At 40.9% G+C, this 17,571-nt stretch overlaps 1 protein-coding gene across 1 annotated transcript in view; it reads left to right on the top strand.

The window, feature by feature from the left end:
• The window catches only part of bmpr1bb (bone morphogenetic protein receptor, type IBb), a 68,682-nt gene that overhangs the window by 23,441 nt on the left and 27,670 nt on the right, over positions 1-17,571 (top strand). Inside the window, exon 4 of the mRNA XM_056402955.1 lies at positions 12,622-12,932. Within this exon, the coding sequence (XP_056258930.1) occupies positions 12,845-12,932 (88 nt within the window). The 5' untranslated portion in view covers positions 12,622-12,844. The remainder of the gene's footprint in view (positions 1-12,621; positions 12,933-17,571) is intronic.

Raw genomic sequence — 17,571 nt, forward strand, 5'->3', positions numbered from 1 at the left:
TCACAAAAACTTATTTTTATGGATATCAAAACTTAAAATAAAACACTGGAAAAGTGTAAAATATGGGACCTTTTAATACTTAAAAAAACACAACAGTAGTCAAATGGAATCAACTGTAGTTTCTTTTGCATTAAAGTCTATTGAAGCCAATAAAAAGACGACAGTAGAAAATTAAATATCATCTTTGAAATTAGATTTGGATTAACATAACAGCATTTCAACTATATGATGATTACAGTGTTCTAGTTAGATGTTGTTCCTTCATTCATATCAGTCGCAGTGCCAAGCATTCAAACATCCACATCTGCTTTTGTCTATCTAAGATTATCAGCTATTGGATGGACATGGGTAAGAGAGACATGAACACGGAAAGAATTAAATTTGTGTTTATGGTGATTATCATCATCAGTGTTTCTCTCGAAGATAAGCAGAGTAACAGCTGAATGTGGGATGTTTAGCACAGTAGACATCTTTGTTGGCATCCGCAATTCCGTCTTTCCTGGACAGGATTCGCTGTGTTGAGCTTTCCGTTCGGGGAAATCCTTTAAAAGTAGAGGCTTATTTTGTTGTGATGGATGTGTGTGTGTGAGTCTGTGTGTATTCTTGTTGACACGAACAACAGCAACAGTTTAGATTTAAGCTGCCCGTGTTTATCATTTGATGGATTGGCCTCAGCAGTAAGGGCTATAAGGTCATGAAGAAGATGATGGCATACAATACAAACATTTTATTAAATTGTTGGTTCTATCAAGTTTCATTTACTTCACTTATCTTTGTTGTCGCTTCAAAGGAAATTTGTTTTGCAGCAGTTATTGAATACAATACATGACGCGTAGTACGGAAGTTGAGAACAGCCATACTTGCAATTATTGTTTTAATGTTGTCATCTCAAGATCACGAGTTAATGATTTAGAAGAAGTAGAGTGTGGTGGGTAAGGCCATGGCATTTTATTAGGAAGATATAAGATGAAGATTGAAAACGTGCTCGAGCTCTTGATATGAACCTCGTCCAGTACATATTCAAGATATCATGTAACCGTTCATGTTCATGCACTGCTCATGATTTACACTGTGAAAACATCAAATCTGTGTGATATGTAATCCTCTTGATGTGCAGAAAATTTGATTATTTTCTCGTTGCACTGGTTGTGCAAGATTTAATCAACGTATTCGCCCTAGAATAAGTCATTTAGCGATTCTGCAGCTCCTTGAAAATGTACCGCACATTCCTCAGCGGCTGCAAAAAGAAATACTTTTTGCTGCCGTGGGGGAAACACACTCACACATCTTACAAGCAGTTTTGTCTAAGAATCACCTATTGATGTAGCTCAGTGCGGATACTTTCTTACGTCTTGCCTCTGCCTTACCACAAAGAAATAAAAAATTAAGCCAACCTAGACCCACAAAAGTAGCACAAAATAATCAACTAACCTTGCCTGTGTAAGCACAGGTTGAAGTATATTTTGGTACACTAAAATTGCAGTATAATACCCGATGTGTACCTCTACTGTGCTTCCCGCCTATTCACAGATGGAAAAAAAAAAATCCACTTCAACGAAAGGTCACTGTTCTTGATTTGCTCCAGCATGGAAATAGGACCCTAAGTATCAACAGCTGTGAGATTCACACATTACGACTATTGTGTGTCCTCGTCTGAACAGAAAACCAACACCTCATTTAATTTACTCATTTAGGCATTCACTTAATTTAATAAGTGGCAGTTGAGGGGGCAATTATGGTAATTGTATCGTTCCATCTCTGCCTCTGTTGCCTTGTCTTCGATTGCCGCTTGAGTGCTTATCCTCTCAGTGCATCTTCACTTTAATTGAGGCTGATCTTTATCATGTCGGTGTATTTCTAGAGTGACAGAGTGATTTATAGCTTCAAGAGTAGCTTGTAATAACCTCTCTTTCTGAAATCCTCCTTCAGATGGACGAAGCAGCTGCAAAGATAAGGACAATTATGCCGCTGAAATGTTACTAGTGACCACATAGGTGCATGCTGTATCACTGTAGCCTTCACACCACTGACAAACACACAAAAGAGCTTTCAGCACTACAGCCAAGGGAGGGGTGTGGGTGCACATGGAAAATATGCAGAGAAGACTCCCTCCCTCCCGCCCTCCCGCCCTCCCTCCCGCTCTCGCTCTGCACTCCCTCTCAATCACACTGCAACAACACAGAGCAGGTAGTTTGACCAGAGGCAGCGGACCAGCCCCTTCTATAGATTCCCCTCCGAATTACAAAGCAGTAAAACAAAATTTATCCAAACACCATTAATCACAATGGCCAGGAGAGTCTGGTTTAATGAACAGAATGTTTCTGGGGCATCTACAGCCAGTTAATTTGCCATTTAAACCCCACCTGTCTGTGTCAACTAGTCCGTAGAGAGGTGCATAAATGGGGCCCAATGGCGGTTCCAAGGGTTGGGTTGTATCCGTTCCTTCATGCATTACTACAGCCAGGGACAGGGAGCATGGTGAAAAGGATCCAGTGTGCAAAAGGTTGTAATGAATAAAGTAAAGGCTGTTTAATTTGTCCAGATATGCTGTCGGTACATGGAGCCAATTACCCTGTTTTTTTCCTGTGCAGTTTATTTTATATGTGGGTATGTGAGTATGATAGTGAGGTTTAAACACACCTTTCATTTGTGACATTGGAAAAGTAAAACTTCCAGATAGTGGAGATAATTGAAACAGCGTTAAATGACAGTATTTAATCCCAAAACACTCCGACCAAAGCTTTTCTCAATGAGATCTTGAAAATGATCTTGAAAATTAATTTTATTGTGATAGTTAATGTTTACTAGTATTGCATTGAAAGAGGACATTGCGATTGGTTAAGTTTGACTGACTTTTTTTTTCTCTAAATCTTCACCTGGTTGCCCTTGTTCACAGTCAGATTGCTGATGCCGTGATTGGACAGTTCAACTGATGAAAGGATCACTAAGTATTGCAGAACCACGAGACAGCCATGTTTACTGTAAATTGCAGTGACCAGTGTCCCTTTGAAACAACGTTTTAATACATACAAATATCATTTGAAATTTTATTGAAAATTAGCTTGCTGCTAAAAAAATATATTTTTTTTTTTACTTGAAAGTGGAAAACCACTTATAAAGAATCAACAGCTAGATTTTTCTTTTAAAATCTCTTTACAGCTTTTGTCACAAAGACAAGAATTAAAGTTGACCATTTTAGTGACCACCCTGTATGTTAAGTGGCTACAGCCTCATTCATTTCTTTGTGTCCCAGTCACCTCAGACTCACACTTCCCAGTTTATATTGTTTTTGACAGATTTGACACAAACCATGTCGTCCAAGCTGCTCTCTTCATTAAACATTTCCTGCAGCTTGGGTACGACATTCCTACACGCGCTCAGTGCACACACACAATTAGTGCTTGTTAAAGAGCATGTGATATGGTAAATACACCACCATTTTCCAATAATTACAGCCTCCTGTGAACCTTGGAGGAAGCAAGTGCTGTGGGTGACTTGCTTAGTGTCTGTCTGAAAGGGCTAAACCTACATAATGTCCTTTTAAACTGAAACTTCAAAGTGCAAACTGTTGTCTCTGCTCACACTTTACCCCCCTACACGCACACACACACACACACACACACACACACACACACACACACACACACACACACACACACACAGACATTCCATGCTTGTCTTGCATTTTTCCATTTCTTTGACCCGGTTGCAGTCCCTCTCCGCTGCCTATTTAGCCCTTCAGTGGCTAGCAGGACTAATTGGAGCAAGAGACAGGTGGAGCCACTCTGTAGCAATCAGTCTTGTTAGTGGCGGGGCTATAGCTCACACTGCGATCTTTTTGTTTTTGCAGTGTGAACAGTGGAAGGAGGGCATGAACTTTTGTCACACTCACATGGGGCCCCTTTACAGCCCGCCAGGCTTCAGTTATTGTGGTTGATGTCAAGGTTCTGTGTGTAACAGTATTAAAAACATCTCTCTCCATGAGTGTATGCCTTAGAAAAAGCTGCTTTCTATTCTGAAAACGTAGTCTTCCTGTCATTTACACTCTTGTGGTGCTTCAGATTTATCTTTTTGTTTTGGGCGTGTGTGAGTTCACACAGATTTAAAGATACAAGATGATACTGCTGCGCACTGACACATTTCCCCTTGCTGCATTTATTCAAATGGGCATCACCACACATCCTGGTGCGATCACATGTCTAAAGATCTCTTTGGTTCCCTTCCCCTGTTTCTGTGTCAGTGTGTGTGTGGTAAGGTACCAGCTCGGTAATGATGTGTCAGTGTGAGCATGTCCACTGTGCGCAGACATGTTGCAGTATAATGCAACCAGGCAGGTGTGAGGGTCACAGCCAGTTTGTGGGCCAGCGTCTTGAACCCTGCTGTCTGCTTTGTCTGACCGTCAGAGGAACCCCTTAATTAGACCCTTTGGTTTGCAGCGTCCACCCGACGCAGCCCAGCAGACACTCAGCAACAATCCCTTCATTAAATGCTCCTGGTTGACTTGGCAAGAAGAGCCTCGGTTTCCCAATTCCTGCTGCACAAAGGCCATGTTAAGAAAATCTCCTCTAATTTTTCACTTTGAATTGAGAGCACCTGTTTTTTTTTTTTTTCTTTTCTGAGAAATGATGATGTGTAATCGTCATTTCTGAGAATATTCTGATTCAGCAAGTTGCTATGGCTGGTTAAAAACTCAGACAACAACTTGTCTACATTGTAACGGTTAAACTTTGTGCTTTGTGAGCTTCTGGAAAAACTCTCATTACACAACAGTGTGTTGTTGAACTGCAACAAACAATGGGTATAAATACATTTTAGTTGGCCAATGGACTGTATATCATCCTGTTCTCAAAAACGTGTTTTTTCTTTTTTTTGTCATTCCTAACAGGTCAGAATGATTAATTATAGGATTACACACTGCTGCACAATGTTATTTCAACAGAATGTTGCCTTTGGTTGGTGCATGTCTGCAATGTGAGTACATACTATTATGTAAGATGCCAGAGTAGAGTAGAGTGATCAAGTGGCCAGAAAATGAATGGGAACAGAGCTGTGAAGGAATTAACTGAAGTATGGCTCACTGGCAGCCACTCCTGCTGACAAAAACAAGGAGGCTTACTCAGTAGAGATTCAGCAAGACCTGGCCCAGTGACCTTCAGAGCTACAGAGACCGAGAGGGAGAGGGAGAGGGAGAGGGAAAGGGAGAGGGAGAGGGGAAGGATTTCATTCCACTGTTCTTGGCCGGTCCATGTTGTTGACCGGGCCATGGAAAATCACAGGGCACTTTCTTAACGGCACCTTCAGAGCCAGACAGACACCTCTTTACATCTGTAAGGTTGTGTGGCTGTTTTGTAACCACTGTGCCCATGGGTGAAATCTGAGCCACAGGTGTGTTTTAGGTGCAGTCACCAGTTGGTCCACAGAGAGGTTCCTTGTGCATTGTTGTAATTACAGCCTTTCAGAGAACGTCAGTGTTAGTGGTCAAATATAAAGACATTACAACATTTTTGTCCCGTCAAGTGATTTGATCAGGTTCTCATGAAGAAGCTACATCAGGGGGTAAAAAAGAAAAGTGAATATTTAATGAGGAAATGTGATCAGGTTCTTTGCAGCTAATCTGGACTTTTAGCTTAAACATTGTGCGATGACGTTCCTCAGCTGTAGCTGTTCAATACAAGATTCTGCAGAATAAGAAATCATTTCAGGGTTATTCAGTGAACTTGTAACAAAAGAATATGATGTAATAAATGTTTTTTTTATAGTGGAATGTTCTGTAACATTTCATTAGAACTAGTATATTACATTAAAAATGGAACAAAAAAAACAAATGAGAAGCAGACTCTAACTCTCTTTCGTCCACACAGCCACTGTATAATCACAGTCTAAGATTTAACATCATGTTGTCTCAGGGATTTGCAAAGCAAATGCTGATCTTCCTCTGAAAGATAAAAAAATGTTGGAGTCGTTGTTGTAAACAACTAACAGGAAACTAAGCCTGTGAAGTGAAATGTTCTCAAAAATGTTAATGTTAAAATAATTACCAGTCTGAGTCACACCAAAGTTTCTTTTGATGATTTACAAAGGCAAAGTTTGCCAGCTTGCAGTATTATCACGTACACCTTGGATGTAGGCGTACTGTCTTACTCAGAAAGTTTACCAGTCGCCTCAAGGTAGCTTCAAGTGTCAGATTGTACCGGTTCAACTCCACACACCTGTATATATGTGGTGTCTGTGTATGTGTGTGTGTGTGTGTGTGTGTGTGTGTGTGTGTGTGTGTGTGTGTGTGTGTGTGTGTGTGTGTGGGGCATATTTCTAGATAGTCATAGGCACAAACTGTACTACTTCATGCTTCACACTTACTGGCTCATCCACTAGCGATGTCACTAACAGCTGACTAGTAACGTCCAAATCATATTCACGGAGTTGTACCATAATAATCTGACAGTTCTGTTACTCTGCTGATACGCTCCACCCCAACCTCTACCTCATGTGCAATATTTTTTGGCATTTTTGATTTAATTACTTTTAATTATGTGCTGTATTTGTTGAGTGGGTTCATTCTTCAAGCAGCTTCTATGTCGTTTGGATTCTTTGAAAGCGCAGAGCAGACACTTTTCTCTCTTCATGACCATTTGCCATAGACAGCCAATTCCTCGATCTGTCTCTGACTGAAATTAGATTTTTTTAAATAGGGAGGCAATAGAGAAAACCGTGTCACACCAGGTCCAGTGTCTGGTACTGGTTTGACAGGACAGGAGGCCTACTCACTGACAGGTGGGTTATGGGCTTTGTAAGTTAAGAGAAGGAGTTTTAATTGAATCCATTGTGGAACAGGGAGCCAGTGGAGGATGATTGTGAGAGGATAAAGGACAACTGGGCGAGATTTGTTCTTCTGTTTATACTGAGATATTCAGTATGAATTTAATATCAGATTGAGCTCCGTCCTGAAGATCAGTGTGCTGGACTACTTTGGATTTGCAGGTTTTATGCATCAATGTGGTGAAGTACCTTGATTGTCAGGTACTTAATTCTCTGCATTAACCAAAATGAAACATGATTTAGTCATTTGACAGTTCTCAATTACATCTTTACAAAAACATTTAATGATGTTGAGATATAGAATTACATATATTATGATTAAACTTACTATAGGTATGATAATGCTGTGGCTAAAACACAATGCCTGAAATACTGCTTTATGTGCCATCTCCGGTTTACTTTCATTATGAAGACATTTAACTGGCTAGAAGCAAAGTTTTGACATTTACGACCGACACAGACAATCAGCCAAACAGAAACTGTGAGGCTGCCACAAATTTTAATTATCACTTGCACACTGTGCATCTTTATGCATGTCTGAATGCTGTAAATTCAACTGTGTGGAAACATCATGTTCTCACCTGGTTGTCAAGGTTGCAACACAGTTTTGAGTTTACGAGAATTACTTTCATCCATCAGACAGGTCAGATCCTGAATTAAACAGCGAAACCTGATAGCTGCACTTCATTTTCTGTTTGAAACTTTAAACCCCTCCGAATGCAATCATCACATTATTCTCCAGAATTGATTGCACTCCTCGTTTTTCTGCATTTCTCCAGTTGTTTCATGTTGTTAGTCAGTAAAACTGTCATAGAAAAAGAAAGGGGGGGGGGGTGATTCAACAGAAGTGATCATGTTTCAGTGATTTTCAATATCTCACTACGTCGTCACATCATGAAAGAGAAAGACAGTGAGGCAGACCGAGTAAGAGAATAAGACAGCGTGACAGAGTGAGGGGAAGGAGGCAGAATCTTGCTGTGACAGCCTTTTCACTCCTTATGAATGACGTTTTTCTTCCCCCTCAGCATTCTTTGGGACTTCAAAGCGTCAATCTCAGCAGAGCGATTTGGCCCGACTATTGTGTGAATCTTGAATATTCATCAGGGTCTTTCTTTTCCATGAGGCCTGGGACTCTGCTGGGTATCTGCAGGGATCTCATGATATATTGCTGTTACATATAACAGTGATGGATATAGATATTGTCTGATGTCTTGTGTAAGCATAGGTGTCTAGGTTTAGATGGATGCATACTCTCCAGTAGGTTTGCTTCATGCAGCTGTTGACAAAGCTCCTTTGTCCTTTTCCATATTATTCCTATAATAAAATAAAAATGAATCACTACATAATTATTAGCTTTTTGTCAGAAGACACTTTATAACTCGGGACTAGAAAAATGCACAGAAGCTATTGTTCGGCACACTGCTGAAACAATTAGTCAAATAATTGATTGGTTGTCAATGGGATATTTGAACAATGTTGAAAATTGATTAATAATTTTTTTAAGCTTCTCAAATTTGATGATTTTGAGTTTTTCCTTTTTGTATCAGAATATACAAAAGGATGTCATCTCAGGCTTTTGGAAAATTGGATGGGCATTTATATTCTGGCATCTCTAAATGATTAATCAATTAATCTGTTAATCTGATTAACTAATCATGATTAGTTGCAGCAGTGGTTCTGCATCACGGTACAAAATGTAGTACGTTATTGCTTCTTACAACTCAACGAAGAGACAAAGCCAATCTTAGTTTTGCTGGATGATGAAGACGGTGTCACTCTTTCTCGACTCCTGCACACCCCGGTTGGACCATTTGGGGCCAGACAGCTGTGTTGCCACGGTAATAAACTGCTCTCCAGTATTCTATGACGGCAGTTTTAACCCTGATCTGCTGAAAAGCCTCCTAATTTCACAGAGCTGAGGGTCAGCTTGGCCCCGGCTGGAACATCGCTCATGATACGCATTCCATCTCTGCTCGCAGTAATTTCATCATCTGTTTTCTGCCATGGCTCTTTGTTTCACAGGTTAGCAGTGATTTTTCACAGTCATCCATCCCGTTCCTCTTGGTGTGCGATGAAAGGTGTATTTACTCCTTAAAGTCCTTTTCTGAAATAAAAAACGTGGCTCATTTTCATGGTGCATTGTAACAGTATTGCTAGTATTAATGTAAGGTCTCTATTTCATAAGTAAATGTTTGCCTTATGAAATGGAGACAGATTATTACAAACAATCAGGTTGCATTAATTGATCTCTGACTGCTGGAAGGTGGAGCGACACAGTCTGCAAAACAAATTGGAAATAATCTCACAGCTAAACAACTCCCCACACTCACCCACATCAAAACTTAATGCCAAGGGGTCAAAGCCAGAAGTGGATGAAAATGAAATAAGCCTACTGTACCAGCAGTAAGTTCACAATTACATGTGTTGCCATGAGAAGTGGAGAGGTACCTTGTTGGTATATTGTGCACAGTAGTTTCTGATTACGTGGAGTAAAAGGTGTTTTTACACACACACATTATTTTAAAGCAGATGTTCTCTCTAATGTTTATGGTGTCTGCATTGCACAGCTCCTCACAGGACGGTTTGCAAACTGCACATATTTTGTATCTGCACCGACTTTTGGGGTTTTTGTTGGAACAACCTCAAGTTTGAGCTTGAGCATCTACCATGGTGCAAATAACCAGAGAATGGATGAGATGTTATCAGGTTGGTTGAAGTGGAGCTTTTCAATCCTGTGAAGAAAGTTTGAGAAGGAGGTGAAACAGTGGATGTATTAAGAAGACTGGATACTATGTTCCAAGATGGCCCTCCATTCATTCTAATAAGATTCCCCTTGGGAACATGTGCTGAAAAAATCGCCAGTCTTCCTCGGGCTTCCTGTGTTTTTTTGGCCCATGGAGCGTTCTCATTCAAGTCCCCCTGTAGCTGAGCCTGGTGACCCCCCGCTAACTTCAAATGAACAGCATGAAAACAATTTGCAAAATACAGCTCTTTTAGACTTTTTCATTTTTATTGGACCTAATGGCCTGAATTCTGACAATACAAAGAGTCATTTCAGTAGTGTTTGTGACATGGGGGGAAAAAATAAATCATTATAATTCAGGCCGTTTGTGGACCAGTGGGTATCATGTGACCTGTAATTACAACTGTGGCCACTACGCCAAAATTAGCTTACAGCTTAGCTCATTTACTGGGGGCTTTGCTGAAACAAGTTGGCTAGCATAATTACATTTGGCTCTACACTTTTTGCAGAGTTGGGAGTTGCGGTCAAAAAAAAACAAAAAGAAAAAATGTCCTGACTTTTTGTCCTTTGTATTGGTCAAATTTCAAGTCCTCAAACCTAAGCCAGGTTAACACCAATGATATCTTCGGGGTTATTTTCTTAGACTTAGGAAAGTTCCTTATACAGTCACAGAAGAAATTAAACCTCTGTTTTCACAAGTCAAGTTGTACTCTCCATGATGAGTAAACTATACCCTCATGTATAAAATTGGTGGGGTGTCCCTTTAACGCAGGTTTTGAATTATGTTCTGGCACTTGGTTCATGTCTAATTTGACTATTTCTCATTCCAGTTGCAACAAACATTGTGGCTTTATAGAGTGATCAAGGTGCTGACAGAACGATTTCTCCGGCAGTATTAATCATCCTGTAACTATGTGTGTGATGACAGATGGGTTCTGCAGTTTAAATTCGAACTGAGAGAGGAAAGGGGGGAGGGGGGGCCGGAAAGTGAAGAGTTAATTTCACTGAAAGCAACTCTTCCAACCAGTCTGCCCCACTTTCAACCCCTTTATGTGGTGGAGTGACCCCCACCTACAGAGCCGCTCACTCCCCTGGACCCCCCGTCCCCATGGGCTGAGCAGGCTGTCTGAGAATACGGCGAGGCTCCACGCTGGGCGTTTGATGGAGCGCAGAAGGGTGTGTGAGGTGCATTGACCCATTCACATTGCTCCCCATGCACTCGTGCTCCAGAATAGGCTGACTTATCACATGTAATGCACAGCGCTGCACAAATCAGGAGTGACAGCTATAGGGCTAGTGGAGCACTGTAGGGGAGATGTGGCTTCTGGGAGCTGCTGTTCCCACCCAGACAGACTTTAAGAGGGGACAGGTGTGAGGTGAGAGAAGCCCATTTGGCTGTTGTTATTTTTTTTGCCCTCCTCCACCTTTTTTTTTTTTTTTTTTGCTTTTCTTTGCTTCCCTCCCTCCATTTGGAATGGATAATGGATAAACATCTTTTTCTTTAAGGAATAAGTTTCTAACTTACAAGGATTTTTGCTGAAATTAAGTCACGCCTTAGATGTTTATGATTTATGTAGGTGCTGTTGTAGACTTGATGTAATCTGTCTAAATGCTCAGTTAATCCTCTTAACTTGTAACCCACATAAATCTTTCACCATTGGAATGTGTCCCTTTTTTCCTTTTTTTTGTCCTGTTGTATTGTATGTTTGCATGTGTGTCTGTGTGCGTTGGATTAGTGTGAAGTTGCAAAGTTGTGGTGGTGCCTGGAGGTGTGAGCTCTAATCACCTCTAATCACCTGACGTGTGATGCCCTGATCCCTGTTGTAGCTCTGCAAGTGCTGGTGCCCCTTTCACATGAGGAACTGACCGGGATTCAGCCTATGTCTGAATTTTAATACCAGACTCTTGGTTTCAGATTAATTCCCTGTGTTTGCCATTCACACAACACCTGTGTCTGCAGCTGTAGCTCCGTACACGTTGTGTAAAGACGTGGGACATTTTTCAGAGAAAGCTGCTAGCTGCTTTGTCTGTGTTCAGTGTGGATTGTGTCCCTTTGTTGGGGTTCTTTTGGACTGTGGGGACTTTTGTTTTTAAGTATTTCGATTATTTTTTTTGCAGTTTTAAGAAGAGTAGTTGTTAGTTTCAGCCTTCCTTTCATCCTTCCTGTGAATTAAAGTATGTAGATTTTATTCCTTTTTAAATGTTGTACTGTTGAACCTTGTTATATAAAAGTCCCACTTTCCCAAATTTTTGGTTTTTATGTTGTATATTTTTTTGGAATATAATTTACGTAAATATAATACTCTGCAGAGACTGGTGATGTGCAGAGAGTAACTGGTAACATCTGGCATGACAGTAACTTGACAAAATTCCTGATAAAATTTAATGCAAAAACTCATTTCCTAAATTCATTTTTAAACATCATGCTCTAGAGAGGAACATAATGCGTGTCTGGCAGAATCCACTGTAGCAACTCTAGTTTCTTGTGCACGGCGTTTTGTTCTCAATTCTTGCTTCGCAGTATCAAAACCTTTGTGAGCTAGAAGTTGCTCTGCCTTGCAGGATTTGACACCAGGTGCTTTCTACCTAAGTATATGTACATGTCCTGTGTAAGTTTGCTGTCTTTAGTTCTTACTGTAGTTTCTGTGTTCTTCTTGGCATGCTGTGTGTTTGTGTGCCGGTGGCAGTAGTTCATAATGCTTTCGCTGCTGCCTTTCACACCTCATTCAACCCCTGCTCACATCCATGGCCCTGGTTCACCCCCCATTGTGCCCTTCTATTCTGCTCTCCTCTCTGTGTATGAGTGATGTGAGAATCTGTAGTGTGTGTGTGTGTGTGTGTGTGTGTGTGTGTGTGAGTGAGTGAGAGAGAGAGAGAGAGAGAGAGAGAGAGAGAGAGAGAGAAGCCGTGTGTGGATTCAGATATACTCAGCTGTTCCCTCTGTAGTGAGCCGGTCACAGAAAGGGCTGGACAAATAGCACAGTGAGAGAGCAACAAAGTAACACCCTCTTCCCCCTCTTTTCTCCCCCCTTCTTCACCCTCTCTATGTCTGTCTCTCCCAGGCTGTCAGTGTGGAGTAAAGCTGGAGGCTGCGTGAAGTTCCTGAGAGTGCAGAGAGGCAGAGTGGCAGTCACTCACAGAGAGACACTTGTACCGAAAAGAGGACTGGCACTCTTTCAACGGAAGGATATAAAAACGCAGCCTCACACCTCCGCCTCTTTGCACGGGCCTGTTCGTTGTGGCAGCACCTCAGGGATTTGAAGGAGGCGGGTTGGTGCTGGCGCGATGGTGGTGCTGTGGTTGCCTCAGGAGTGGGCCTGGCAGGCTGTTCTCCTGGTGACAGGACTGGCATCAATGAGCTGTGGGTCTGATGGTGAGTTCTGTGCTGGACTTAGCTCTAAGTACTGTGTGTTTTGATGGTTCCACTGTCCCGCTGCCTTCATGTTTCAAGTCACGAGGCCGAGGCCTTCTTCAGATTGTTTTTTAGTTTCGTTTTAGTCCCGTATGGGCTAAACTGTGTAATATAAAGCTAATATAAAGTTTTTGAGATTTGGGCATAGGTATGTGTTAGGACGGGAGACTGGTAAATGCACTTTATTTTTTTCTTAAGTCAGAAGCATGTTTTCACACGTTTTTTTATTGATAGTAATAAAAGGTGACAGGTTGATCGTGCCAGCTTTGAGATTATCTGTCTGTTTTTTGCTCCATGGCTTCTATGATGAGAAAAAAGCTATTATGATCTCCACAGAGGCTACCATGAGAACGGCTGTGCATTTATCTGTCCCGTCCTCTCCCTTCCCAACGCCCCCCAACCCCTCTGTTCATGTTTTGAATTGTTTGAAGATGGGCAACCAGTTGTCTTTTACGATGAATGCCAACAGTGTCACCGTGCCTCGTAAGGTTGTCACAGGCGGGGAGGGGTCGACAATCTCCCAGCCTCAAGAAGATGACACTTGTGCATTTGTTCTGCTTCTGATTGGGGAAAAAGTAGAGAGATGGAGCTGGTCAGTGAGAAACTATGGTTTCGGCATTACCATTTTTTTTCTGAGTGTGGCTTTTTATCAGAGCTGAAACAATTAGATGAATCATTGATTATTCGATCGACAGAGAGACTGCAACTATTGTCATGACTCATTTCTTTGTCTGATGGACTGTTGACTGGACAAAAAATGTATTTGATATTTTTTCACAATTTCGACATTTTATAAACCAAACACTTAATGAAAAAGTGACACACATAATTTAGTCAATAATGAAAATGATCATTAGTTGCAGGATTACTTTTAATGGGTAATGTAAATAGCAGAAATACTTTGTTTTCAAGCACTAATTAAGAGCACAGTTTGGTGTCAAGCTGTAAAACCAGCATCTGGGTCCACACACACTCACAAACCTTGTGTTTGTGTGTGTGTGTGTTTGTGTGTGTGTTTGTGTGTGTGTGTGTGTGTGTGTGTGTGTGTGTGTGTGTGTTGTGTGTGTGTGTGTGTGTGTGTGTGTGTGTGTGTGTGTGTGTGTGTGTGTGTGTGTGTGCATGTGCGTGTGTGTGTGTGTGTGTGTGTTTATAAATATTGCCACTAAGAGATGGTCTGGAAACTTTCAGCATATGACTCTTAGCTGTGACTGGATTCCCCTTAAATGATTGATAGTGTGTCAGTTCTTTAATTTGGCAACCTATTTATGCTCCTGATGCTGCCATGGCCTCTTCTTTTGTTAGAATGTACTTGTAGTGTATGGTACATAGTGTATACATGTATGTCATGTATATGATTGTAGTGCTCATTTAATGTAGATTTGTCAACATATTACTGTGTTTTCTTCCCCTCATACAGTAAAAATGTAAAAACCTCCAATTCACCACCAGATTGAATAAAAAGCTGATGGGATCATAAAAAATAGGTAAATATTAATCCTTTCAAGCAGAAACACAGATTGATTTTGATTTGAATCCCGGTACAAAGAAATTCTTTACTGAAATACTGTCAAAAATAAAGACCAGCTGTAAAATCCCTTAGTGACTGAGTGGTTCAGAGCTAGCTGTAACTTTCACAGTTGGTCTTGAAATACCTCAGCTGCTGATGAATGTTTCTTCAGAGAATTTCCTTCACACTTATCTGTGCAGACTGAGCTAGGTGTTTAATTTCTCATCCAGTGTTTGCCCAGTGGGTTTGAGGGTCAGTAGCCACACAAATACAAGGGATGTGGGAAGATAGAGTGAAATTCAGACAGAATCATCTCTAAAGAGTCACACTGATTTTCATTCTTCCAACAGTCTGACTATAAACTGAGAAGTTTTTGCTCGTTCCTGTCACAGCAGAAATGAAGCAGTGAGCCCTCTTGGAAAGATTTCATACTAAAGCTTTTTCTGCGTTGCTGGACTTCCTCAGCTTCACTCATTCTGTCCACTTTCTTTCACCAATTCTTCAACTAACAGTTGCTTTTTTCTGCTTCCTCTGTGATCCGATCTTTTTAAAGGTCGCCCAAATGAGTAAAACATGTGGGAGGTTGCCCATAAATCTTAAGTACCATGGTCAATTTGCCACCTGTTTCTATAGGCTGGTGAGGTTCACAGAGAATAGATGAACCCTAGCCCTGTTCCTCCAGTGGCAACTCACTGGAAATACAAAGAATTCAGTGCGGTTATGACACTTATACCCGGTATGATGGATGCATTTTAAAAAATTGTATTGGTTTTGGCTCATTTCCTTCGACAACCTTTTGGTTTCCTTATGTCTCATGTTTGTAACACAAAACCACTGAGTGACCTTGAAAACCTGATGTGTCTGTGCAATGACTGCGACCAGTCAAAGAGAAACACTCATCCACAGTGGTTCATCACGGATATCCACTTCAAACAAACAAAAACCTTCCAGATTATGTGAGAATTTGAGATGATACACCAGCCAAACTGATACGAGCTCTATTTAAATAGTTCTGAAGACCAACAACAAGTTCACTTTACCCCCTTAAAGCCATCCTCTGGTCTTCTGGACATGCATGTATAATCAACAGGACTCTCTGAGGGGCTGTTTTCCAAGTATAGTGTGTTGTGTTTTCATTAACAGCAATCTTCAAATACCTGAAAATGTCAGTGTGTCTCTGTAGGAGCATTCAGAGGGGGTAGTAGGTTTGTCTTTATCAACAGCCGTTTCTTTTCTGTTGCTCCACTTCAGTTACACGAGTGTGGAGAAGATTAAGCTATTTAGTGAAGTTTGCTAGAGACTGACTACTTCCAACTGCAATGCCTTCTAGTATTAATTAAGGAAAAGGCACACCAGGATCATTTTGATGTTCTATAAGGGTTGTTGTATATGTACTTTACAAATAAGCATTACGAGAGTGTAATTGTAATTTAAAATCAGCTTTAAATTGTTCAGACTCTATGGCTTTAAAATGAGAGTCAGGTTGAACTGTATGATTCCAAGTGTATGAAATCTATGTAGCCACACATACAAAACATTTCCAGTTTGCAAGGATATACACAGTGTTGTGTAGCATTGACTATACTTAACGCTCTTTGGAAGACAGTGTTGTGGAATAAAGTCGGAGTCAGATGGAGTCTGGTGTGGTGTAGCAGTCCAGCAGTACAAAACAGCAGCAGTTGGTCCTCGACAGGACCAGGCTCCTCCAGCCTTCTGTGCACAGCTTCCTGTCAGGATGTGGATACAGTTCCCCCACACAGAATTTGATCCCCGGGCAGATGTGCTGCTCCAGCGGTCAGGCATGGGAGCATAGACTCTGTGCATGTGTAATAGTTTGTGTAATAGTTGTTCATGAGCACCACATGAGTATATCTGTCTTCTGAGATTTGGAGGCTTAGGACTACTTTTTCTTTTAGCTCATAGGGAGTACTGAAGAGACCACTAGAGTGCAAATGTGCTCCAGTTGTAACCTTAAAAAATGCAGCTTCAACACATCATGCTGGAAAACCAAGATTATCAACAGTGACATTTAAAGCAAATGGACAACACTTATTCAATTCCTTGCCCAGAGTTGAGAGGATTGATACCACCCTCATGTTTGTGCAGTAAATATGAAGCTACAACCAGCAGACAGCTAATGTAGCTTAGCATAAAGAGAGGAAACAACTAACCTGGCTCTCTGGAGAATCTGCCTACCAGCCCCTGCTGCTGCATTTATTTACTGTACAGATATGACAGTGGTACTAATTTTCTCATCCAAACCTTTGCAAGAAAGCGAATAAGTGAATATCGCGAAACATCAAACTTTTTCTTTTACATTTAAAGCCTTGGGTAAAGTGCATGTGATTCTTTAAAGTTACATATCTGGTTGTAAGTTTCATAGATCAAGACCTTGAATAACCTTGAGTAAAAACAGAAGCTCCTGCACTGTTTTGGCAGAGGTAATATTGTGGGGTAAAGTGACAAATTGTGGTGGCACTATAGCTGTAGTCTCTCAATATGTCTGTAATGGAGCCCAGCATTACTCAGTGGCTTGTGGCATTTTCCAGTAAGTCCAGACCACATGAATAGACAGGCGAGCAGGGAGATGCATTGACGGGACATTGAGGATAGACAATGTTCAAAACAAATATCATGAAGTTCCAAAGAGCAGGAATAGATAACAGAATATGGGACTGAGATTGAGTTTATTGGAATAAGAGGCAAACACAACACACACATAGACTGACTGTGTCAGTATAAAACCTTGGTTTCATAAAATGCCAGCTTCTATACCTGTTCTGTGTCTATCAGCCTGTGTGTGTGAGTTTGTGTGCTCCTATCTCGATGTCTTCAAAACTTCAAAAGTATAGAAAATTGTTCAGGTATGCATGCTATGCAGTATAATATTCAGCATGTGTGTTGTATTTTATGATGTGTAATGTCAATTTTATGTTTACGGTTTTTACAAAGAGCTGAATATCATGTACTCACAGGTATTCATTTCTCTGATAAACGCATGCCCCCCTCCTCCAGCCACAACTATAGGCACACTATTCTGCACAAACTATGACTTTTTATTAAACAAGTTATCATAACTTTTTAAAACTAACT

This window comes from Seriola aureovittata, chromosome 18, assembly GCF_021018895.1.
Source record: "Seriola aureovittata isolate HTS-2021-v1 ecotype China chromosome 18, ASM2101889v1, whole genome shotgun sequence".
NCBI classification, from domain to species: Eukaryota; Metazoa; Chordata; class Actinopteri; order Carangiformes; family Carangidae; genus Seriola; species Seriola aureovittata.